At 46.0% G+C, this 25607-nt stretch overlaps 1 protein-coding gene across 4 annotated transcripts in view; it reads left to right on the top strand.

The window, feature by feature from the left end:
- Positions 1-25607, top strand: part of TFB1M (transcription factor B1, mitochondrial) — a 440085-nt gene that overhangs the window by 114281 nt on the left and 300197 nt on the right. For all 4 annotated transcript variants that reach the window (XM_078649185.1, XM_078649186.1, XM_078649184.1 and 1 more), the window contains one exon: positions 11497-11648. In XM_078649185.1, the coding sequence (XP_078505311.1) occupies positions 11497-11648 (152 nt within the window). The remainder of the gene's footprint in view (positions 1-11496; positions 11649-25607) is intronic.

Genomic DNA, 25607 nt, shown 5'->3' with positions numbered 1-25607 from the left:
CAATAAGATGCCTAAAGCCCAATTACCCAAAGTACCAGGGCCATGTCAGTGTAGCAAAGGAAGCAATTCACTCCGTTGGGGGGAGGGGGGGTGTCAGTCAAAAGAAGCAACCTAAAGAGACACAAATTGAGTCCTATTCCCCCAAAATGTAAAGAAAATAGCTGTATAGATAAAGTGGGGAATGAAGAAAGGGTGGGCTTATGAAGTGGCAGTCAACAGGGACACGGCAGCGGCAACTGGAGTCCAAAGCGTATGACGCTTGGGAAACCTATCCAGGATAGTGATAGGGAAAGATTAGAAGGCGTGCCTGTGTGGGACTAAATTGAGACTGTGAGAAGTTGGCCTGGTATATGATGTTCACTATTCTAGTGAGCACCTTGCACCAGTCCAAACAACCCTTATGGTGGTATCCTAGTGGTAGCATGGACAAAGCAGTTTTAGGCTAAAACTTCAGAGAGCATGTGAAGCAAGCTGTTTTACCATATGTAACCCCTTGAATACCAAATGAAAGGACACCACACAGGTTATATATAAAATATATATGTATTTATTACTAACACAACCCCTCTGAACTCTTTATGAGGTCAGAGGCACACGCACATAACAAGATACTTAATTATCATACAATAAGTTGCACAATATACAGTAGAGCCCTAGGGGCACGTAAAACCATATACTAAAATAGTGGTATAAGAACCACGTCATGAACAGGGAGTAGGCCTAGGGCCTAGGGAATCGCTGGGGCTACACTGAGCTAACAAGAGTTAGGAAGCAGGAGGCCCACGAGAAGCGTGTGCAGTGCCTACACACACACGCGAGTTACCATAGGGATACAATGGGAACGAAAGAATTGGAAACTAGTTATTTTAGGACACTCCCGGATGGACTAGGAGAAAGCTACTGAAAACTAGGACACCAGGATAGTCAATACCCACAGGAGCACCGAGTACTCACGTTACCTCACCCACAGGAGCGGGGTGCATAGGTGTCAAAGTGTGTCGGGTTTCGTCGCTGAATCCTATGGAGACCTGTGAAAAGATGCTGCAGGCGACCAGGAGAGAAGTGTCTGGGTGGATCCAAGGGCGGATTGAGGATGAAGAGTACCTGAAAGCAGAGGGGACAGAGTCTGGGTCACTAGCCAGTGACCAGGAAGGAACCAGGCGATGTCATGAAGCAATAAGGTGATGTTGTGAAGCTTTACTCTGCAGCCACGTGGACCACGAGGCGTTGACGACGACCAGGAGCTGGATACGGACTGTCCCATGAAGGATCTCGCTGTTAGCAGCATCAGCTTCCGGATTGGAGTTAAAAGGCCTTGGCAAATGCAACCCATGCAGGAATCAAATATTCGCTTCGGGTTAGACCAGCAAGGTCTAGGGGGCTTCTCCTTTGCAGGGAAGCAGGGGCCCACCTGGAGCAACCAGGCAGGTGGTTCAAATTCAAAGGTTCGTTTTCACAGAGGCCACTAGCCAACGGGCAAGTAACCGGACAGACACGTCGAGCACAAAAACACTAGCAGGCCCCACGCGGCACTCGTGGAGTGTGGAGGGCTGTGCGTCGGCGCAGAAGGTGCTCGGGGCTTGGCCTTCTCAATCCCCAATGCACAACTTCGAGGGTGCCTCAGAAGCTGTACAAGTAGCAAAGAGCAGGTTATTCAAGATGGATGGTCCCATGTCTCTCGTCGCCTCCACGGGTCTCAGCTTTGGATCGGGGTCAAAGAAGTCTGGAAGTCTGGCTCTTGTCGGACTCTGTGCTCGGGCTCCGGCAGGAGCGTCGACAAAGTAAACCGCAGATCGCTGATGGAGCCTGTTTGCACAGGATGGTCACTCCTTGACCGCAAGGGAGATTCTTCAGTCTTCTAGTTGCAATAGAATGTCGAAGGTCCAGAGTTTTGTTTCAAGTTTCAGTTCAGGATAAATCTAAAGTCTCTTGACTCAGCTCCTACCTATATACTAATCAAAGGGGCTGGATTACCTGCTAGGTCCCACCTATGGGTGGGACCCGGGAAGTGGGTGGTTACACCCCTTTCCCTTTGTCCAGTTTCGCGCCAGAGCTGGGGCTGGAGTGCCCCAGCAACTGGTTTGAACCGGGCTATGCATGGGACACCTCGTGTGCCCCAGGCAGTGTCTCATTTCATTCAGCCCTCCCTGCTCCAATACACTATGGCCTGTCTGGGGTGGTGCTAGCACCTCCCAAGACAGGAAACCTATTGTCCAAGCCTCCCTTGCTGGAAGGACTCCCAGCAGCAGGAGGTCAGACTTGTGTCTGTGGCAGCAGCATCCATTTTGTGATGCTGAGGCTCTGGTTAACTTTAACCGGGATTATTAAGAACAACAATTCTTCTCCCTCTAGAAGGGTGGAATGCTACCCCTGTCGCCAGAACTGGCGAGGGGGTAGTATTCCAAAGCGTATGACACCGTACACGACATGTTTTGATAAAGCCAAACCAGAGGTAGCATTTAACCGCAAGGATTATAATGCACTTAAGAGTATATGGTATGGCTATATCATAGAACAGCTATAAGGAAATGTAAATGTAAATGTTATGGTACTTATAGAGCGTACTGTTTCCAGACGGTCACCTTGCGGTGTCGCCTATACGGCTTCCTGGCGCTGATACTCATACCGCTGTGGAACCCCTCCTGGCTTTCCCTGTGAAGTGTCAACTCCTGGGCACCCCCTGGGTGAAGCCAGGCATCCTTAGCGCTGTTGGGGCCGGTGTGGAGGCTAAGCAAGCTATTGCCCAGAGTTGCAGCGTGGGGCCTGTGATTAGAATAGGCACCGAGGCGAGAATTAACAGGTCCGAGGAAATTGAGCCCGAGACCCCGCCGAGGCGGGAATCGAACCCTGGTCCCTGGCCAGAACTCTGCATCAGGGTCTGCCGCTCTAACCATTGAGCCACACTCCTCCACCTAAGGACATGGTTCCGAAAGCTGCAGACAGGCTCAGCTCAAGCTAGAGCACCACCTCACATAAATCCAAGCACTCTGCCTTCTGGATTGTTAAGGCCTGCCATAAGAGTGACTTATAGGTATATATTAGTCTATATATAATAGCAGGTATAGGAATACTATACCTAAGCAAGGGGTGATTACACGACCTTGCCCCAGCTGAGTGATCAGCCAGTTGTGTCAGTTTGGATGGCCAGCCAGCGGTGGCATTATATATGCTGCAACCCCTGCTAGGCCTTGGATGCACCTATGCCCTGGGGACCTATGGTACACTATACAGGGGCTCACAAAGGTGACCCAGTATCCAATTAGGTATGTACCTAAAATACATGGAGTCCATTTTACAGTGAGAGCAGAAAGCCTGGGGCCCTGATTAGCAGGATCCCAGGCCAACTAAGTCGAAAACCAGCTTAACACCAGGCAAAAAGTTAGGGGTAACCATAGTCAGATATCCACCTTCCTACAGAGACCAACCATAAAATGAAACCGCAAAAAATAAGAGCATTCCTGGTATGGTGTGTGAGCAAAACCCATTCTGAAGATCAGCCAGGAAAAGGGGGTCAGCCATTCCAGGAGAAAGGCAACACTGGGAGGAGGTAAGTACCAAGGATAGCCGGTGTCAGGAGTGTGTGGGGGGTAAAAACCACTAAAGTTGATTAAAATACCTGTCTTTCGGAGGACCAGATGGACAATAATCCAAAAGGCCAAGATGAGATGCCGGTAAAAGACTGGTGCTGGAATGCTCCATGAGGGGAAACTGCTGTCTAGGGATTTAGAAACTGGCAGAGCTCGGCAAGAGAAACAAGACGTTTAGGTTGGGGTCGGGTAGTAACCTCCCTAATGATGAAGCCATATGGCAGTGTGGTGCGGGAAGAAGGCAGGAAAAAGAATAAATGAATTAAACAGTACACAAGGGAGAATGAATTCACATTGCGCCCGGGGTCCGAACTGCCTGACAGAGAATAGGGTCCATAATAAAGAGGCACCAATTGCTTGTCGACAACAGCACCAGGAAGGTCCATATGGACAGAAAAAGAGCATATCTCTCCGTCCACCCTATATGTGATGGGTGATGTAATACTCTTCCTCCAATGCCCCCTACACCCTCATGAAATCGGAGGACGTTTTCCAGGGAGCAAAGTATGGCTCTACTGGCAGAAAGCTGAAGGCCCTCCAGACCCTAAATAGGGAGGGATGGCAGTCTGTCAGTTTGGTGAACAAGAGACTCCATCATGTTTGTGATGGAGTACCCTCGCCACCAAACGCTAAATGCACCCCTAAGTGCTCAATAGATGTTAAGATGCTGCTGCCTTCAGAGAAAAGAGGCCTCATTTTGCACACTGTATTACAAGATCTACAAATAGGAGCCAAGAGAGGGCATTTATAAATAACAAATCCTAGACCATCTCCTTCTTTCCTCTATTTCAACCTAAGAGCTATGGGCAGCATTAGAAAATTCTCTGCCCTCAAGATATTCATGGTAAGGGAGCAATCTGCTTGACCCATATACCTGCACCACTAAAATATTAAGCATGAGCCTGATCTTCTGGATGGTCAAGCAAATCCAGTTTTGCTTCTTCATGCACTGTGCTTCCTTCAGACAGTTTGCTACTTGATAGCATTTCCCAGATTCAATTCCAGTTTGAGATGGGTCTGTATGTCCTCTTCTTATAATATGTGTGGTAGATAATGCTCTTAGATTTCAGGCTAATGGCCCATGGGGCCATGAAGATGACCCTTGATGGATTTCACAGTTTATGGCATGTAAGTTGAAATAATGGAATCTAGTTTGACATGAGTATGGCCAGTCAGGAAAGATATGAACCAGGAACAGGCAGTGCCACTGACGCCTGTGTACACTTTAAGGTGGTCAGTCATAGGTCAGGGTTGATGAGATGTCAGTAGTATTATGGCACAAGTCTTCTCTTTATAAGGGACAGAGAGTAGTTGTTTGCGTTTCTGGAGTGTGGGTTTGATCCATGGTAGAGGTTGGAAGCCTGACAGTAAATCTCCCAGGAAGTCCTTCTTTTATGGGTGAGTAGGCATTTTCACTGTCTCTGCTGGCCAGTGCCTTTATTAAAGCCTTGCAGTCCCATGATGGTTTTCCGGTTCTTTACATTACGGTCAGGATTTGTCTTTTTAAAAGAGAATAGTCACGATTGCCTGCTGCAGTTTGCAGAGAACTTCATAATTGGAGAGCAATTGTTGGTGATGTCTGGAGCGTGCAATGTATCAGCGTCACACTTGCTCATTTGCACACAACAGCAACCTGGTGAATCTATATGTCTTTGCAAAATATGGACTATATCAGAGCAATGACCTCCACAATTGATCCTTTATAATAATCTTCTTTCTATGCCTCAATAGCACTCTTTGTATCTGCATAATAGTCAAACAACTTAATTGAATATACAAAATGACTTAAAAAACGGCATAAAAGAACGTGCAACAAAAAATGTATATTCAGTCTACAAGTAATGGTATTGCAGTTTATAAAAAAGCAATGTGACTGATGCAGTTCTCTGTGGAAAATTTGCAAACCAATACCTGTACAAGAAACAGTCTTTGAAGGTTATGCAATCCTCCAATGGAATGAGCAAGTGGCTGGATACATTTCTTGGTGGAAGGCCGAAAGCCTTATGAAATTATGGGCTATGAGGAAAATGTATGTTTGCTACTTGCATACAGTTGATGTTTCGACCCAATAGTATTGGTCAAGGGGTTATCATCAGGACAGGGTTATATATGGAAAGCATCTGAGAAGGCCCTACGCCGAAATTAGGTGAAGGGACGCCGATTTACAAATTTCTGAATGACATGTTGGGCTGTTGACAGGAAAAAAAATTAGACTCCCAAAATGCTTGCTTAAAATAGTTGACAGAGCAGCCCAAGGCAGGTGGACCGTCACTGTCTGTGGACAAAGTAGACTAATGTACCCATGTTCCTCTTGAGAATAGGTCAGCCCGTGAACCTCTTTTTGCATATTCTGGACTAGGATTTAGCAGTTCGGTTTGCAAACCTTCCTTCAAACATTTGTGCCTCATTGCCATGGGAGCCTCACGCTGGGATCTATTTGTTACCTTAGCCTTCACCATCAAATAGTCTGTGGTGCGTGCAGTGCGATCTGTAGTAAATAACTCACAGAGATTGAAAACTCTTGAATGAAGTAGAAGCTTATTCAGCAGAAAGCCCTGTGACTCCTTGTGGCCAGGTACACAAGAGCAAGGGAACATAACAATTCCATGGTAAACAAGTTAGGAATTCTTGCTGACATAGTGAGGACTCCAATAAATAGACAAAGTTGAATAAGGTTAAGGAAGACCATCTAACGAAGATTACTACACATCTCCGTTCCTTCACAGACATCACTAATAACATTAGACATGATCTACATATAAAGACAAAACCGTCTAAGAAAACTGACAAAAGGACACCAACAACAAACCTCTAATACAAACCATATAAGCTCAAGAAACACCCAAACCGACCACACAGAAGGACACACACACACACATCAACACATAAGAGCATACAATATATAATTAAGAACAATACCCATGGATGGCGGAGATAGACATATGCATATACTCCTCTAACCACCCTGATGATCTCTGAGACCTCAGATCACCTCTATCAGTAGGCAAACCCCTCGGTGGGCTGTCTGCACCAGGTGATGGTTTGAGTCTCCTGCAGCTCCTTCAGTACCCCTTACCGAATTCAAGTCTGTACGCCTAGTCGCTCCACACTCCACAAAGCAGCATATTTCATAAGAAACCAACTAGTAAAACCTTGTTTTTCTCTTCACTTGAGAAATTCAACTTTATTTATTTTATTTTTTTTAATAAAGCTACACTTATGAGTTTCCATGTTTGCTCATTTTCTAACTTAATGCAATCAGGCCAATAACTTTTACTTTATGTGGGCCCCAAAATATGACAACAAAAAGTCTGTTCCATCTGGTTTAACCCTTACCCATTCATCCAAATGTATCAACCTCCCAGTTTGCTCAGCCCTGCGTGACTACGTTGCTACCTGTGAACCCACATCACACATCCACGTAGTGACTAATTTTGTGCATGGTGAGCCCCAAAATATGACAACAAATGGTCTGTTCCATCTGGTTTAACCCTTACCCATTCATCCAAATTCATCAACCTCCCAGTTTGCTCAGCCCTGCGTGACTGAGTTGCTACCTGTGCACCCACATCACACATCCACGTAGGGACTAATTTTGTGCATGGTGACCTGCCCTTCATCATCTCAGTAGGTGACTTCCCTGTGCTGGAATTCACTGTGGTGCGAGGAGCCCACAACATGTCTTTGGTGGCATCCTTCAAATTGAGGCCTGATGTTACTGCCAATTCCATAGTTCCCTTCACCTGCCTGTTTATCCTTTCGACCTGACCATTCCCTTGCTGGTTCTATAGGGAGGTACAAACAAGTTTGACACCAATGTTATATAAAAATGGACACATTTCCTCCAAGGTGAGTTGAGTACTGTTCTCTCTAACTAGAATCAAAGGGATACCGTCGGACCGAAAAATCTCTCCCTGCATTCCTATGGTGGACTTCATTGTTATGTTCCTCCTGAACACCACTTAAAACCAAATAGATATGGCATCCACCAACAGAGTTGCCTATCTTTCGTGTTCTTTCTGGAATGCAAAGGAGCCAATAAAATCCAAGCAAACTTTCTTGGGAGACCTATGTGGCAGAGTTTACAACACTGTCCTATTGGAGTTTCTTGCTCATCGATAAATGCCTCCAGCTCCATCCATCTAGATTCATATAGGCCTTTTGGTTTTAACCTTTTTGTTACCAAATCATTGTTGGACTTTTGTATAGTATTCTAATGCCGCCTTCAGTGGATGACAAAAATGTCTGTAAAAACGAAAAGTGATTATTAAAAACAAAAACACAAAGTTAATAGATTTGGTATTTTTTTGTGACTGGCTGTTAAACCTGGCATCCTTTGCTAGTTTCCCCCGACTTTTTGCCTCTACCTCCTGTATTTATGATGCTGTGCTGGATTTCGTTTGTGCTGGCTTAGATTGCTTTGGACACTTTGTCACTGCTGATCAGTGTCAAAGTGCAAGTGCTCCCTGTGTAAATTGTTATTCTGATTGGTTATCCATGATTGGCATATTTGATTTACTGATAAGCCCCTTGTAAAGTGCACTGAGTGTGTCAAGGCCTGTAAATCAAATGCTACGAGTGGGCCTGCAGCACTATTTGTGCCACCCACATGAGTAGCTCTGAAAAGGTGTCTCAGGCCTGCCACTGCAGTGTCTGTGCGCAGTTTGATAACTGCCATGTCGACCTGGCAAGTGCACCCCCTTGCCAGGCCCTAACCTTCCCTTTTCTTACATGTTAGTCACCCCTAAGGTAGGACCAGGTGCCCCTGTAGGCAGGATGCAGTGTATGTGAAAGGTAGGACATGCCCTGATGTGTGTGGCATGTCATGATAGTGAAATACTGGCAATTTCGTTTTTCACTATTGTAAGGCTATCTGTTCCCATAGGATATAATGGGGAGTTTGCTTATAACATCTTATAAGCATAACCGCCCCTGGGAACTAGATTTGAAAATAAAGTTTAGCATGCCTGTATGTTAAAATGCATCTTTTAGTGGCGGTGATTTTTACATTCTGTGTTTGAAAATACTACGTTTAGAAAGTAGGTATTTTCTTGCTTAGCCATCCAGTGTGCTTCTGCTAGGTATTGACTGTCTGGCTTTAGAATGACAGGAGCTGGGGATGTGCAGTAGCTCCAGAGAGTCTGGATGAGTCAGTGCTATGCTGAATAGGCCTGGTCTGCATTTGAAATGGTGGGAGGAGTAGCACCTGCACCTGAATAGGGCTGTGCCTGCCTTCCACAGTGATGGCTCCGCCCCCCTGTGGTGTGTCTGGAGCCAGGGCTCACACTGACAATGGAGGTTGTTGTGCACTTGTAGAGTGCCCCACAGAACTCATTTGGATTGGGCTCCGAGCCCTGGGCCAGGAGAGAACAAAGAGTTTTACTGTATAAAAAGAGGGGCCAGACCCCAGACTCTTAGATCATTCCTGGAATTCAAGAGGACCCTTTGCCAAGGAGAAGAGCTGGAGAGACTGAGGACGAGTACTGCCCTTTGCTGTGTGGGGTTGGCTTGCAGTTGCTGTTTCTGCCAAGGAAAGGAGAAGGACTTTGCTGTATGCTGTGTCCCCTGCTTGAAAGATATTTCCAAGGGCCTGTGTGTGCTGGCCTCCTGTTCTGAAGTCTCAGGGACACGAAGACTTCACCTGACCCCCAGCTCCACTGAACTCTGCTTGACTTCACCTGACCCCCGGCTCCACTGAACTCTGCTGCTGTGAGTTCTGACCTTCCAGGAGGTGCCTGTGCCAGTATTGGACCCTATGGAGATTGTTGCTGCTGCTTGGGAGCTGGAAGAGAGGAGGAACTTGAAGAACTACAAAAACTACGCATTGCTCTTCTTGCGTCTGTTTTCCCGACACATCGGCAGGGCTTGAGAGGAATCTGCATGCATCGCCGTGCCGCTGCGAAAACCCAACGCAGCGCTCGATGCATCGAGGGATCGCGGCTGAAGAAAACCGTTGTTGCCGCATCAATTACCGATGCATCCCAGATTTCCACGCATCTCACCTGTGCGACAAGTTTTCTCGATGCATCACTCGCGGAATGAAACTATCATGAAGAATCGACGCATCACTTCACCCTACAGACCGGATTCGATGCATCACTTCTCCTGAGTGCAGCAGAACTGTTGAAACGCCTCCCCAATGTCTTAGGAACTGACGCATCTCTTTGTTTTCGACGCTTCTTCACTCTGCAGCTGTTTAGCCTTGTGAATTTTGATGCAACTACAGGTACTTTGTGTGAGTGTCACGCATCCATAGTTTTCTATGGTACAAGTTCTTTAAACCTTTTGAATGTCATATTTTTAACTGTGTATGATGGATTTTGTCATTTTGGTCTTGTTAAGTTTAGATAATGATATTTTTTTTTCTAAACTGGTGTGGTGTCCATTTGTGGTGTTTTCACTGTGTTACTGTGATTGTTGGTACAAATACTTTACACATTGCTTTTGGGATAAGCCTGTCTGCTCATGCCGAGCTACCACGGGGGTGAGAAGGGGTTATCTAAAGTGTGTATCCTCCTTACCCTGACTAGAAGCAAGGATCCCTATTTGGACTAAGTTTCCTACCTCTGCCAACTAGAGACCCTCATTTCTCACACTGGCATATGCATTAGATATTAATTTTCGTCTTTTGATGATTACACCTCGGCTTCAGAGAGTGACCTTTGCAAAAGACAGCCTGCATATAAACGATATAACAAAGGTATGTACAGTAGACCTACTTAAATTTACACTTCCATGCTGGATGTGACCTGTCTACAAACATGGGCTTGTTCCAGCAACTATATGCCAAAACAAAACCGAGATGAGGACCTTTACACCTTTGCCAGGGCACAGCCCAGAATAGCCTCCTCACTCATCTGGCATTACCAGTACAAGAAGCACCAATCATTTTGGGGAGACTACTGTGAGATCAAGACATGGCCTCCGAGTGTCCCCATAGAAATAATCAGGCATTGCATACAGTGGCGTAGGAAGTGGGGTGCGGTTGGTGCGGGCCGCCCCGGGTGTTATCACTGGGGGGGGGTGACAAAATTGTAAAAATGTGTGTTTTAAAAAAATATTTTTGCCATTTTGTCTAGCCGGGGGTGTCAAGTGTCATCACAGAGGGGGGTGACAAAATGGCAAAAATATGTTTTAAACACATATTTTTGCCTTTTTTTCAAGCCGGGGGTGACAAAACATTTTCCGCACCAGGTACTACCTGACCTTGCTACGCCACTGATAGCATACCCATGTTCAGCAGTCATTCCCAATTACTATAGTATTTCACCCAAACAATTTGCTGGGTTTCAGCATCCAAAGTGTCCAAGACAATCACTTTTGATGGGTCAGTTAACCCAGATAGGGATGGTAACTCCGATTACTGACTATCAGGATTACCAAGCCACTCTTAACGAGGGTCTGAGCATTTAATATTTGTTCAGCTAAGAGACCAGATCCTATTAAACCTGCAGTCTGTACTGGACCAATTAATGATTTGCCTTTTAAAATAATTAAGAGGGTTTGTGGGTAGAAGTAGTTGCTATACCAATTTACTTACATTTGACATGCAAAGGGTTACAGGTGGTTCTCATTTGCATATGTTTGAATACTGTTATGGACCTGCAGGAAGCAGTTCAGAGCTATCAAAGGGCTACTTTGTTTTTTGGAGGATAATAAAATAGTGTTACATTTGTGTTTTTATCCTTAATTGATGGTGAATCTTTATTGTTAGAGAGGGCTGTATGGTGTCACAACTTCTAGTGTAACAATTGGAATAAATATTGTGGCGGTGCCTTCTCTGCAGGACCACATATGCCATTACGAGAGGAAGAGCTATCCAAACATTTAAGCCATGCCACTTGTATTGACTTTTTGGGAATTTAAAACTTTGATTGCTAAACTTCTGAAATATTTTCTTTTCATACAGATCTACCTGATGTGCATATTATTGGAAATTTGCCTTTTAGTGTTTCCACGCCCCTTATTATAAAGTGGCTTGAAAATATTGCCAACCGAGATGGGCCTTTCACCTATGGCAGAACACAGATGACTCTGACTTTCCAGAAGGAGGTGGCAGAGGTAAACTTTTTTTCAACTAACTTGCATCAGTTCTCACATTACATTTTTACATATGTTTTGATGTTACCTTCTTTCTACTTTGTTGTTTTTTTCTCTCTGAGAACTTTGCTATGTGTTCGCCTTTGTTATGTCAAATATCCCAAAAGTGATTAATCAAGAAGCACCTTTCTGAGATCTGGTTGGAGCACCTTTCCGAGATCTATTTGATAATCTTTCAATAGAGGTTAGCGCTGGTGAATGAGTGAATTTGCATGTTCTAGCAGTGGAGCAGATGGAAGCGGCTGGCATAAACCAGCCTGGTGTGCCCACAGCCATTTAAAGCTCTGAGCTTCTGATCCAGAGGAACCTCGGAACCACAGACAACCTCAGGCACATGAACCAACAGGAGGGAAGGACTAGACAGTTATCTTCACAACATACACTTCCCAGTTCCAAAAGTGCATGAATTTCAACATTTTTGATAATTATTCCAACCTACCAATTACTCGTGTTAATTTGTTCTCCAAAGAAGCTATGCACTTGTTCTTACACCAAGCAAAATCTATAACTTCTTGCTGCTGGCTTTGATTTGTATCCCTACCCTCATCATTTTCAAAGGAAATTTGAAAAAAAAACTTTTTCAAAACCTTCTTCTACTACTAGGATATGCACCTTGAGCCCAGGGACTCCAGACCACTGCATCGTGTATTACCGATGTTATTACATGCTCATATATCACACTCCAGATGTTCTAGCGAGGAAGCTGGTTCCCTGGGCTTTCTGGCAAAGATTTTACTGGGCATACCCTGAATGTGCCACCTAGGACACACCTGAGCCCATCTCAGAGACCTGTGGCTCTGACACTGACTGAATTCAACTGCAGCAGCTCTGCCATGTTCCATGCCTTGTGGGTTAGTAGCACACATTTTACTGCTGTTGTTCGCATCACTGCCCTAAAATTCTATGTCAAACATAATAGCTATCTCCTGGTGTGAGTGATGACTCACAAGGCACCGCAGCTCGGAGTGGTGATTAATTTAGCATTCTACGTGCGTTTGTTGTGCTGACCCAGGTAGAAGTGCTAAGCTGTGCCAAGCCCGTTGTTCAAGAATATTTACATTCTGTGCTTTCAACTGTGCTTCTGGTACCTTCTACCACAGAGAGCCAATTAGAAGGGAGCTTACAGCCATTAGGAGGTATGGCCCGCCCCTGCTTGTCCCTGATATCTGGATTAGTGTAACCTCACTAAACCCTCTCCCTGGCGCTACTTTGATTGGGGGGTCTCGTATAGGACTGTATCACACGTGTACTTCATAGCTGCCCATGGGGTTGGATCAAAATGCTGAACTCGACCTACTAGACAGGCTTGGCACTGTGTCCGGATACCTCAGTCAAGAGGCTGGGAGCTGCTGGCAGCTTTGGAGTCTAGTCTGAGTGGGCAGTGTTGTGATAGCTGCAGGAATCGCTATGGTTTTATATGGGTGAAGACCCATTAGCAACCTAGACATGAATATGGTTCCTGTTAGGCCAACATTGAGTGTAGAGTGCCCGCTCCTGCTCTAAACAGCTGAGATTGTGTTTGCATCTGTTCATTGCAATGGAAACGTCCTCTTGCCCCCTCCATTGTGGCTGAGAAGGTCTCTACCTGTCAGAGTTGTGCTCCACTGTGTCAGAGAGCTCAAAGTGGATTAATGCAATTTGAACCTATTTTGACACTGGTACAAGGTTATGGAAGTTCACAGCACTGCAGTGAGCTTCTTTAAATATGTATTGAAACCTGCATCAAGGGCCGAACCATGCTTCATCCCTCCATTTTAGTAAATCTAAAGCCGGCCCATCCTCTAAGGGTCTGGTAGCTCTGAGCGCTGACAACAGTGTTTGTGCAGGGGTCACATTTATTCCTGACAAACCAGTTTAATCTATGTGGGCCACCTGTGCAAACGGTGTGGTTCCGCAAGTAAAATTTGTTTCTGTGATGTTTATTAGATGAAGTGTTTTACATTTTGAATAACAGCACTTGGGTATCAACCTTGCGCCTTTTACGGAGATATCAAAATTGATGTCACCCCTCGATTGGCAATAATAACTGTTCCCATGGACTCAAACCCTCTTAGTCTGTTGGCATCTGCTATCTCTTTACCAAGACCGTATCCCACAGGCTACAATTTAGATATGGTGGGTCTGTGATCTCCAAATATAGTCCAGGGACAACCAACACATTTGGAGCCCTCATAAAATTAAAAACTCATCTGTGCTCACATTAAAACATTCATTTAGGGGTGCAATGGCATCAGATTCTATTTTTAGGGAGTCTTTGATTGTGAAGCCCAACGATTAAAAAAAATATCTCTGCATCACCGGTCTCGTACCGAGGTACGAGGACCTGGCATGCCTAGCAATAAGTACACAACTTTGTTTATAATCTGTAACACTGTAGCAGAGACTGCAGACTTTTTGACATTTTACATAATATTCTGTGCTTCTCACTGACTAGAAGTTTAGGTACCCTTCCCCCACATTTAAATGTATTTTTATTTTCAATAGGAGGCACAGCCACCATTTTATGAATGGTGAACAGGCGTAACTGTTATTCGGTCGTACTTTTCGTAAGCTGCAATATCAGACAAACCTTAAATTACATCCGGCCGTCATAGAAGCTGGATTGAGACTCCCCGACAAGGAGTCAGTGGTCCCACCCACCATATTTTGATCAGACCGCCGTGTAGGCGGTAGGAAACTACCCTTTTCCACTGTGGCTTGTAGAGCGGTCCGTAAAGGAGACGCAGCACAAGCCGCAGTAGAAAAGGGCATATTTTAAACATCCATGCATGCCGCGTGGGCCAGGCACCATGTGGTGCCTGATATATGGTGCTTAGGGGGGGCACCTTGGGTGCCCCCCTGGCCACTTAGCAGTGGCCCACTGGGGATGGGGGTCCCTGCTTGGGGCCCCCACAGTCGCTTTCTAGCTGCCTTTCCATGGCGGTGTGACTGCCATGAACAGGTAGTCGGAAAGGGACATCGTAATCCTGACAGCAGTGCCTGAGCAGGTACCGCCTAAATTCAGGATCACAAGTCCAGTCGCCACCCCATCAGGATCAGTAGATTCTGTCAGAGGCAGCGGTCCATCCCCTGATAGTCAAGGGTCCGACCGCCCGCATCGTAATGTGGCGGGATGCCCGGAGGGCTGTCTTGTCGGTGGGAATGCCTCCGACGGCTTGTCAGAGGCGGCCCCACTGGCATCGTAATGTGCCCCTAAGTGTGCAAGTTATGGTTTGCATGGCTTTGTGTGATTTATGGATTGCGGGACGGTCTTTCATGGATTGAGAGGCGTGATATATATGGTAAAAAAAGATTGTATATATCTGTACAGATGTACAGCTGGGAAATTAGCTCCCTGAATTCTCTTACTAAATTTGGAATTTGCCATCAGCAGGCTAAACAAAAATAGTCTCTGCAGTGGATCCATAGTCCCACTTCCCTCCCTTGCTGATCCGTAAACGGCAATGTACAGGGTACACACATAGATCTGAAGTTAACTCACCGAAAACCCTAGTTAGCACTGATTAGCATTGTAACTAGTGAACTGCATGTGATATAGACACATCTCTGTCGCAAAGACTCTTTCCCTTGAGCCGTCTAATTGGGGTTGGAAACTATAACCTGCACGTTATACAGTTCTTAGCATGTGTTCATCTGACTCAGAAATTATCTGCTTATTTAAACCTTTGTTTTGCGACATGCAGACTATGAATCACGTTGGTAGGTTTGAAAGGCTTTTGGTTCTTTTCTAGCCCATTCTAAACAGTGGTTTAGGTGCCAGGGTTGCAGGTGAATTATACATTTTGTATAGAATTTTGTACATATATCACTCCCTGGCAGTAGGTATAGAGGCGCTTTGTAAGAGCTATTGGTGTCACAGTATTTGGAGCCAAGTGCATGATAGAAAATAAGGATAAGTGTTATTGGGAGTTCTCTAGATGTCTGTGCACTGGTGTATAGGAAGGAAGAGCGATTCAGTACTTCAGGCAGACCCTGATCCCTAATTGCAGTTTTTGTATTACTCACAATAAATGCAGAATCATAGTCACCAGAATGCAAATAAGGTAGCCATGAGTTGCTCATCACTTTAGGCATGGGGCAATTTAGACGGCAGGAGACAAATATGGGGTTATTTATTAGCGATTCATTACTCACTTTATAGGTTATGCTTTTCAGGTGTAGTAGCCTTATCTAGGCCAGGAATCCCCTTTGTATTCTGGTATTTATGGCTTTGTTTCTTGCAAGGCTGAAAGGTACCAGAATTAAAGGTATGGTGAGATGTGGATGGAATATTAATGCTTGCAATTGGACAGTATAGCAACAGAAATGCGGTGCAAGGAAGTCTATCTGCTGAGGGGGGCGGGGTATGGGAGGCAGCAACAAGACTGTTGCCAAGTATGGGGGGTATCTATGCTCAGCAGGGGCAGTTACGGAGAAGTTTAAATGTGTCCTTTCGCAGATGCATGGCAAAAAATATAAATCCGCACAAATAGGTTCCACATGAAAAATTTCATATTGAGCTCTCTGGACTGGATTAGATCCAAACAGCTGGCAAGAGACCGCTTCAGATCCTCTGAGGAGTGAGCTAATCACACCAGTTGTCGAACAAATTGATGGGGCAACTTCTGCAAAATTTGGACCTACAGCTCCCTTCACTCAAGCCACCTTCCAGACATGCATACAAGCATGGCATCCTCAGTGCATATGCATAACCCTCGTGCCTTCAACTATGTTCTACATTCTTGCTGCCCTTCTTCCCCTTTTCTGTCATTACCCTATCTCGGCTCTCTCGGCTCTTTCCGCCTCTTCTCTTGTTCCCTTTCTACTTCTTTTCTCTGCCCTTTCTCATTCTCTTCCACTTCAGCCTTTTTTTATGTCTGAAAAGCCGCTTTCACCAACCTTTTCCACTCTTTCGGGTCTTGAAGGACTGTGGGATGAGTCCATATTTCACAGGCCTCACACTTTTGGAGGGCCCCCACACATATGCTGCAAACTATTCATGTATAGACTTTGAAAACAAAGGTGCTGTCTTTATTATTGATGAGACAACTAGCACAGCTAATTCCACTAGATACTCCCAGATGCTGATCTGCGGTGTTTCCCTTTCTCTACAATATACATTTGCATCTTGTTTGACAGCACAACTTTTGCCAGACCTTATGTGAACTACCTAAAAAGGAGCTTTCAGCAATACTTCAGAGAGGGGCTTTGGCTTCGCCTACATGTTGGTGACAGGAGTCCATACCGTGATTGGGCAGACGTTCTGTACTTCCACAAAAGTAGTTTTTCCCATCCACACAGCTATGATTATCTTGATTTGTTCAGCTGCCTGAGCCAGGAACAACAGTGCATCTGCCTAGAGAAGACTCACTAACACACATTTGGTGTCAAGCTTACAATAGGATTGAGTTTTACCTTTCAGGAGCACACGTTGCACTCTAATACTGTTAGAAAGTCTCAGATGAGTATATAATGTACGTTGTTTGCTTCTTTGGCAACAGCACAGACGGGAGAAGGGCAGTCATGAAGAACATGTTGCTGTTTACTAAAGTTTATGAAATGTGTGCATAATACCAAACATCTCTTTGAAACTGTTTAAGAAATATGGATAGTGAAGTGTGTTTCCATTTTTGATACAGTAGCTTCCTTTGATACTATATCGTATAAAAATGGCCTCCCAGAAAGCACTTCTTCAAAGGTGCCCATTCTTACCTGGAATACGTTCATGATGTCTCTGTTACATGAGGAGACTAGTTTTAGTGTGATTCTTAAGGAGGAGCCACATCAGAAGATGCATAGGGACTGTTTTTAAAGCTTAGCATCATCTTAAACAACTGCTGTGTAGCTAGCAGATGTATAAACTGCAGAAAATATATGTAATTTTCTGTATGCCAGATACATATAATAAAAAATGAGCTGTTATTAGGGCAGTGAGATAAGCTTACTTTTTGTTTATTCTCATAATGGTGCCCAGCTCACTCTGTGGTCTACCGTACACCATCACTTGTCCGTCTTATGGCGGGTCCAATCACAGCAAATCACTTTAAATAAACGTATTGCTTCTGCTCTGATGTTGCTGCGGTATATTCCTAGAGACTGCTCATATTGTTGTCCAGCTCACTCTGTGGTTTATCACACACCTTCACTTGTCTGTCTCTTGGCGAGTCCAATCATAGAGGTAGCACAGCAGTGTTCCGTGATGATACTTTACAAAGTCATAGACACCCAGTGCACCTTCCAGAGGCTTCAAAGCACAATGATTATGGATCAGTCGTGATCTCCTCCCCTGCCAAATAAAGCCATTGATTTGGCTCTGAAGTTGCTGCGGTATATTTCTAAAGAATGCCAGAGGGATTGCCTGAAAGATGTAAAATCCTGGGCAACCCATACATTTTGACAGCAGTTAAGCACAGTAGACATGATATGGTTTTGTGCATCCATTTTTCCAAATTCCAGGTGGTTAGATTCTGTTATAGATTTTCATTTGTGAGTCTGATTTCCTTAACTTGTGTGCTAGTGCTACCCCTAGATATGTGATGGCATTGTTGGACCGCCAGAACATAGTGGTTTAGACAGCGAATGCAGTGTGGCTGGTTTTAGTCTAACACGGATTTCTATTTAATTATTTACATTGTTTTTAAAACTGGAGGCTTAATTGTATTCCTAAAATTCAGTCAAGATAGCTGGTAATGATGGTTCCAGGTTTGCTATCATGAGTAGGACTCTGTTAGCAAACATGGCCACTTCAAGGTTGATACCTTTAATCCAACTGATAAACCTAATGTGAATTGCCAAGTGTATGAATTTAATTTATTTTATGGGGTCGGTGACTACCAACCTCAAGAAATAATCACAACCAGTGTCAGGGTGAACGCTCAAAGTCACTAAATTAACCTGAGCTCAACCCCCTGGTATGCCATGGCACAGAGCAGACAAGGTTAACTTAGGACAAGGTGTACAGTATTTATGCAATACAAAAACAGTAATAAAGTCAAAATACTAATCAGTAAAACTCCCAAATTCAAGTAGAAAAATACAGTTAAATTTAATCAACAAATTGACACAAAAATCACCTTAGATATATGGTATGGGACTGCCCAATGGTGCAAAGCCAATGGGACAGAATTACAATGCATATGCATTCTGCCCTGGGAAAGACAATTACCTTGACGCCACGACTGGGCCTGCTAAACATCTGGGAGGCGACGGATCTTACAGAGACAGAACAACGATTTGTAACGCTGGGCTTCACACTATTCAAAAGAGAAATCGCTAGGGGGTGGGGGGGAGTTAGGCCACCTGAAGTAACGGTATGGAGGAAAGAGCTGGATAAATATATGATAGCTGAGAAAGAAGTATTTATCGCTAGAGGATGCCCAAAGAAATGGGACAGGAAATGGTCCAAATGGAATCTGTACTGAGGAGAGATATGTGTGTCGCTGATGGTGGAGTTAGAACTGCGGAGAGCTGGGGATGGAGAGCAGAATATGTAAATTATATGTCTGATTGAACTTATTGTCAACGTGATAATAACTGTACTTGGCATTATGGGATTATCGGCACAAAAGTGAATTGTCTGTCATTTTCTTTAATAAAAGTATTTTCAAAAACAAAAATCACCTTAGATGTGAATAGCACCTAGAAGCATAAAGTCCCAATGATAGTCGCAGTAGACAGGAGCCTAGGCACAATCTGATGCTGAAATATTTACAACAAGGGGTGGTGAGGGACAGAGTCTCTGAATTAAGCAGAATACTCTCACCCAGTCAAGAGATCAGGGCTAGATCCAACACCGTTTTTTAGCTCATTGCACCATCCCAGTTTCAGAACCTGGCTGTATGCAAATTAGTCTGTCCCTGGCCCAGTGCATCATGGGAACAGGGCAGACCAGACTACAAAAGCCAATTCTTACACTGGGAAGGAAACAAGCTTCCGGGGACCGGTTTCTGGCATTACAGCCGTCTTCGGCCCGGCTTGCTTGAATCCTGATGGTGCAATGAGCAAGGGACTCATGTCTGAGTATACCCTTCCACGCTTAGGGTGGACAAAAATATTTACAACAAGGGGTGGTGAGGGACAGAGTCTCTGAATTAAGCAGAATACTCTCACCCAGTCAAGAGATCAGGGCTAGATCCAACACCGTTTTTTAGCTCATTGCACCATCCCAGTTTCAGAACCTGGCTGTATGCAAATTAGTCTGTCCCTGGCCCAGTGCATCATGGGAACAGGGCAGACCAGACTACAAAAGCCAATTCTTACACTGGGAAGGAAACAAGCTTCCGGGGACCGGTTTCTGGCATTACAGCCGTCTTCGGCCCGGCTTGCTTGAATCCTGATGGTGCAATGAGCAAGGGACTCAGACTAATTTGCATGTAGCCAGGTTCTGAGCTGGGATGGTGCAGTGAGCTAAAAAACGGTGATGGATCAAGCCTTGATCTTTTGACTGGGTAGGAGTGTTCTGCTTAATTCAGATACTCTGTCCATCACCACCCCCTTTATGAATCGTTTTGGCCACCACAAGTGTGGAAGGGTATGCTCAGATGTGAGTCCCTTGCTCACTGCACCATCAGGATTCAAGCAAGCCGGGCCGAAGACGGCTGTAATGCCAGAAACCGGTCCCCGGAAGCTTGTTTCCTTTCCAGTAAAGAATTGGCTTGGTAGTTTGGTCTGCCCTGTTCCCATGATGCACTGGGCCAGGGTCAGACTAATTTGCATGTAGCCAGGTTCTGAGCTGGGATGGTGCAGTGAGCTAAAAAACGGTGATGGATCAAGCCCTGATCTTTTGACTGGGTAGGAGTGTTCTGCTTAATTCAGATACTCTGTCCATCACCACCCCCTTTATGAATCGTTTTGGCCACCACAAGTGTGGAAGGGTATGCTCAGATGTGAGTCCCTTGCTCACTGCACCATCAGGATTCAAGCAAGCCGGGCCGAAGACGGCTGTAATGCCAGAAACCGGTCCCCGGAAGCTTGTTTCCTTTCCAGTAAAGAATTGGCTTGGTAGTTTGGTCTGCCCTGTTCCCATGATGCACTGGGCCAGGGTCAGACTAATTTGCATGTAGCCAGGTTCTGAGCTGGGATGGTGCAGTGAGCTAAAAAACGGTGATGGATCAAGCCCTGATCTTTTGACTGGGTAGGAGTGTTCTGCTTAATTCAGATACTCTGTCCATCACCACCCCCTTTATGAATCGTTTTGGCCACCACAAGTGTGGAAGGGTATGCTCAGATGTGAGTCCCTTGCTCACTGCACCATCAGGATTCAAGCAAGCCGGGCCGAAGACGGCTGTAATGCCAGAAACCGGTCCCCGGAAGCTTGTTTCCTTTCCAGTAAAGAATTGGCTTGGTAGTTTGGTCTGCCCTGTTCCCATGATGCACTGGGCCAGGGTCAGACTAATTTGCATGTAGCCAGGTTCTGAGCTGGGATGGTGCAGTGAGCTAAAAAACGGTGATGGATCAAGCACTGATCTTTTGACTGGGTAGGAGTGTTCTGCTTAATTCAGATACTCTGTCCATCACCACCCCCTTTATGAACAATCTGATGCTGAGCACGATAGTGCATGGATCAGATACACCAACCAGGTTCATCGTGGTCATGGATTCTACTTTCTGACTGTAGCCCTTTAAGTTCAGTCCACCACAGGAGTCAATGTCTAAAGCCCCCCCTCCCCAGGACCTATGGGGAGGTCCCTACAAATTCACAGGGTATCAAGAGAGGCCAAACAGCTGGGTCCAGTCCATGCCCAATTGCTACTGGTCAGCTTAGATAGGGAAGGAGGGGACAGAAAGCAAAACATAAGAAGGGAACTGAGAAGGAAGGGGAGGGGAACGGAGTGGGAATGAAAGTAAAGAGGAGGCTAAAGGAGTGGAAGAGAAAGGAGATATATGTTATGTTATGTTAAAGGATGTATAAAGCCCAGAGCTGGCCTGAACAGGGCTTCCCAACATACACGCTGCAACTGCCTAAAAGAAAATGAGAAAGAGAAGATGAATAGAGAAAAGCCAGGTCTTGAGAGATTTTCTGAAAAGAAGGTGGTTCTGGATTTTCCTAGGAGAGGGGGGAGGGAATTCTAAAGAGTTGGGGCCAAGGCACGGAACGTCCTCCCACCCACTTCTACTCTTCTAACTCAAAGAACAATGGCTAGATAAGAGGGGAAAGAGGAGAAAGATAAGGAAGGAGAGAGGACAAATATGGAAGGGTGGGGAGAGGGAGATAGTAAGGGCAAGGGCAGTAGAGGGGCCGTAGGAGAAATCGGAATGGAAGAAGGGAAGGGTAGGGATGGTATGTGAAGGAGGAGAGAGATTGAAAGGGAAGCAAACCAAAAAGTAGTGGGCCGAAGAAATAAGGAAAGGGAGGGAAGAAATAGTGAGGAGTAGTAAAGGGAAGGAACTGTAAGAGGAAGGTAGAAGAAAGATAGCGAAGGAGGAGTGTGGAGAGGAGAGCTAGGGCAGTAGAGGGCATACGAGTGGAGAGATGGAGAAGGAGGAAAGTGAAAGGAATAGGGAAGGGGAAGGAAAAGGGAGGCAGAGGTAAGAGAAGTGGAGAGGAGAGGAGAGGAGAGGATAGGGGAGATAGGGAAGAAAAGGAGAGGGAACAGTAGAGGAGACCAGGGTAGTAGAGGTGGGTACAGGGAAGCGGAGAGGACAGATTAGGAGAGATGAGAGAGTAGGGAAGGGGGAGATAATTGAAGTAAAGGGGAGAGGGAAGGGGGACTGGAGAGGATAGATAAGGAGGTGAGGGGCGAGGAGAGATAGGGGAGGGGAAGTGGAGGGGAGGGATAGGGAAATAGAGAAGGGAACGGACTGTAAAGGTAGGAATGGGAGAGGAGAGATTGGGAAGGGAAGAGCAAGGTAGAGCAGAGGAGGGAAAATTAAAGAGGAGGGAATCTCAGGGAAGGGGGAGGGACGAGGAGGGAGAGGAGAGATTGGGAAGGAGAAGTGAGGTGACATAGGGAATGAGAGAGGGCGAGATAGGAAAGGAAGCAAGGGGTAGGCAAGGGAAGTAGAGGGAAGTGAAGTGCAGTGAAGATTGGAAGACAGGGAAAAGAAGGGAGAGGAGATTGAAAGTCAGGGAAAGGAATGTATGGGAAGGGGAGGGCAGAGATCAGGAAATAGGGATGAGAAGGAGATGGAGATTGGGAAAGGGAGTTGAAGGAAGGTTGAGGAGATTGGGAAGGTACAGCAAGGGTATGCATAGGAAGGGAGGCGGTGAAGAGGTGTGGAGCTATATGAAGGAAGGAACGGAGAGACAAGGAGAAATAGAGAGAAGAGAGATTGGGAAGAGGGGAGGGGAGTGGTGAGTAGAGCTAGGGAAGTGGAAGGGAGAAGAATGGAGAAATCTGGAAGGGGGAAGGGAAGGAGAGATAGGAAACAAGGGGAAGAGTATGGAGGGAAAAGGAGAGGAACAATAAGGTTGTAGGTGATGGTGGATGAGAAATCGGGAAGGACAAGAGATGAGAAATAGGGAAGTTACAGCGAAGGTGGGAGGAGAGATATGAGAGGGGAAGAGTGGATATATAGGTAGAGGAGGGTAGAGATTGGGAAGAAGAGGGGAGAAAAAGGGAAGCAAAAGGGAATGGAGATAAGAAATAGAGTGTTAGGAAGGGACAGGAAGGCATGGGAAGGGAAAAGAAAGGAGGGGAGAGATTGGGAAGGGGAAGAGAAGGAAAAAGAATGGGGAAGGAAAGGGGAGGGGAGGTGAGCAGAGGGAAGAGCAGAAATAGAGAAGAGAGAGGGTTATAGGGAAGGGACGTAAGTATATCGAAGTAAAGGTGAAGGGCTGTATGGGGGTAGGAGAGATATGAGAAGAGGGGAGAGGCAGGAGAAAACCTATAGGGAGGGAATGGAGAAGTGAAGGAACGTGAGGAACAAGGGGAAGGGAGTGGAGAATATAGCAAGGGAAGTGGAGGGGGAAGTGTGTAGCGATAGGGATGTAGTGACCGGGAAGGGGGGAAGAGAGACCAAATAAGGAAGGAGGGAGACGAGAGATAAGGTTTGGGATGGAAGAAGAGGGATAGAGAAGGGGAGGAGAGGAGAGCTAGGGAAAGAGGGGTGGAGAGAGGGTTGGAGTAGAGGTAGGAATGACAGGGAAAAGGGGGAGATACTAGGGAATGGAGGGAAGAGGAGGGATTGGGAAGGGAAAGAATAGAAAAGAGAAAGGTAAGGAAGAAAATGGGAGATGAGGGTAAAGGAGGGGGAAGGGAAACAGGAGAGAGGCAAAATAGGGGAGGGAGAAATGGGTATGGAAAGGGTATGCAAGGGAAGTGAAGTGACCGGGGTAAGAGGAGAGAGATGGGGAGAGGAGAGGAGGGGAAGGAAGGAGGGTTAGGGAACGGACTGTAAGTGTGTAGAAGTGAAGAGGAGGGGATAGGGGAGATATGGAAAGAGAGGGGGAAAGGAGAAGACAGATAGTGAGGGAATAGAGGGGGGAAGAGAGATAAAGAGCAAGAGGGGGTGGAGTGTAGAGATAGGTATGGAGAGAGTGAAAATGAAGGGAAGGAGAGGGGGAAGAGGACAGATGAGAGATTTGGAAGGAGAGTTAGAGAGGGGAATAAGAGAGGAAAGGAGTGGGCAGGTAGGGAAGGGCGGAGAAGGTGGAAGCAGGGAATTGAGGGGAGGGAAGTAAAAGAATAAAGGATAGAAAGAATGGGAGATGAGGGCGAAGGATGGGAAGGGAAGGTAGAGGAGAGATCAGAAAGAAGGGAGGGGAAGGAGAGAAGGGAAGGAAAGGAGAGGGGAGGTGAGCAGAGAAGATATAGGGAAGAGGAAAGGAAGGGAGGGGGAGATATAGAGGGGATGGTAAGTGTATAGGGGTGAAGGGAAGTGGAGTGGTAGGAAGGGGATAAGAGAAATATGGGAAAAGGGGACAGAGTTGGAGTCAATTTAGGGGAATAGAGAGATAAGAAACGATGGGGGTGGAGAGTATAGGAAGGGAAGTGGAGGGGGAGGTGTAGAGATAAGGGGAAAGGTGTAGAGATAGAGAAGGAGGGGCAAAGAGGAAAGGAGGGGTAAGGGCAAAATGAGTGAGAATGGAGGGTGGTATGTAAGGGTAGGTGAAAGGAGGAGAGGTGAGGAAAAGAAGGTTAGGTGTGGGATGGGAGTAAAGGGAAGCGAAGAGAAAGAAATGTGAGGGAAGAAGAGGGGAGGAGAAAGAGGAAGAAGGGGATGAAAAGAGAGAGGGGAGACAGCAACGAAGGGGAGAGAGGGAAGAGAAGAGATACAGAAGGCTAGAGGAGAGATCAGGAAGAGAACAAGGAAAGATCGAGGGAGGGGAAGGAGAGATAAAAGATAAAGGAGGGGAGTGGAGAGGTATGAAATGTGATAGGAAAGATGGGGAAGGCAAGGAGGGAAGGTGAAAGGAATGAGGTAAAAGGATGGAGAGGAAGGAGAGAAAAGATAAAGGAAGGGAGTGGAGAGGTGTGAAAGGCGATAGGAAAGATGGGGAAGGCAAGGAGGGAAGGTGAAAGGAATGAGGTAAAAGGATGGAGAGGAAGGAGAGAAAAGATAAAGGAAGGGAGTGGAGAGGTGTGAAAGGCGATAGGAAAGATGGGGAAGGCAAGGAGGGAAGGTGAAAGGAATGAGGTAAAAGGATGGAGAGGAAGGAGAGAAAAGATAAAGGAAGGGAGTGGAGAGGTGTGAAAGGCGATAGGAAAGCTGGGGAAAGCAAGGGGAGGGAAGGTGAAAGGAATGAATGGAAGGGGGGAAGGCAAGGGACAATAAGGGAAGGGGAGGGCAGGGGGTGGAATGCGATAGGAAAGGAGAGATGGGGAAGGAGGGGGAAGTGAGGAGAGCTAGGGAGCAACAGGGTGACTGGAGAGGAGAGCTAGGGAAGTGGAGGGAAGAAAGGAAAATACCAATGAAGGAAACGGAAGGGAATAGTGGAGGGTGTGGAAGGGGAGTGGAGAGATAGGGAAGGAAGGGAAGGGAAAGAGACGGTGATGGTGA

Source organism: Lissotriton helveticus, chromosome 6 (genome assembly GCF_964261635.1).
Source record: "Lissotriton helveticus chromosome 6, aLisHel1.1, whole genome shotgun sequence".
In the NCBI taxonomy this organism is placed as follows: Eukaryota; Metazoa; Chordata; class Amphibia; order Caudata; family Salamandridae; genus Lissotriton; species Lissotriton helveticus.
Note: the sequence above shows the minus strand (reverse complement) of the source record. Positions and strands in the feature narration are given on the sequence as shown.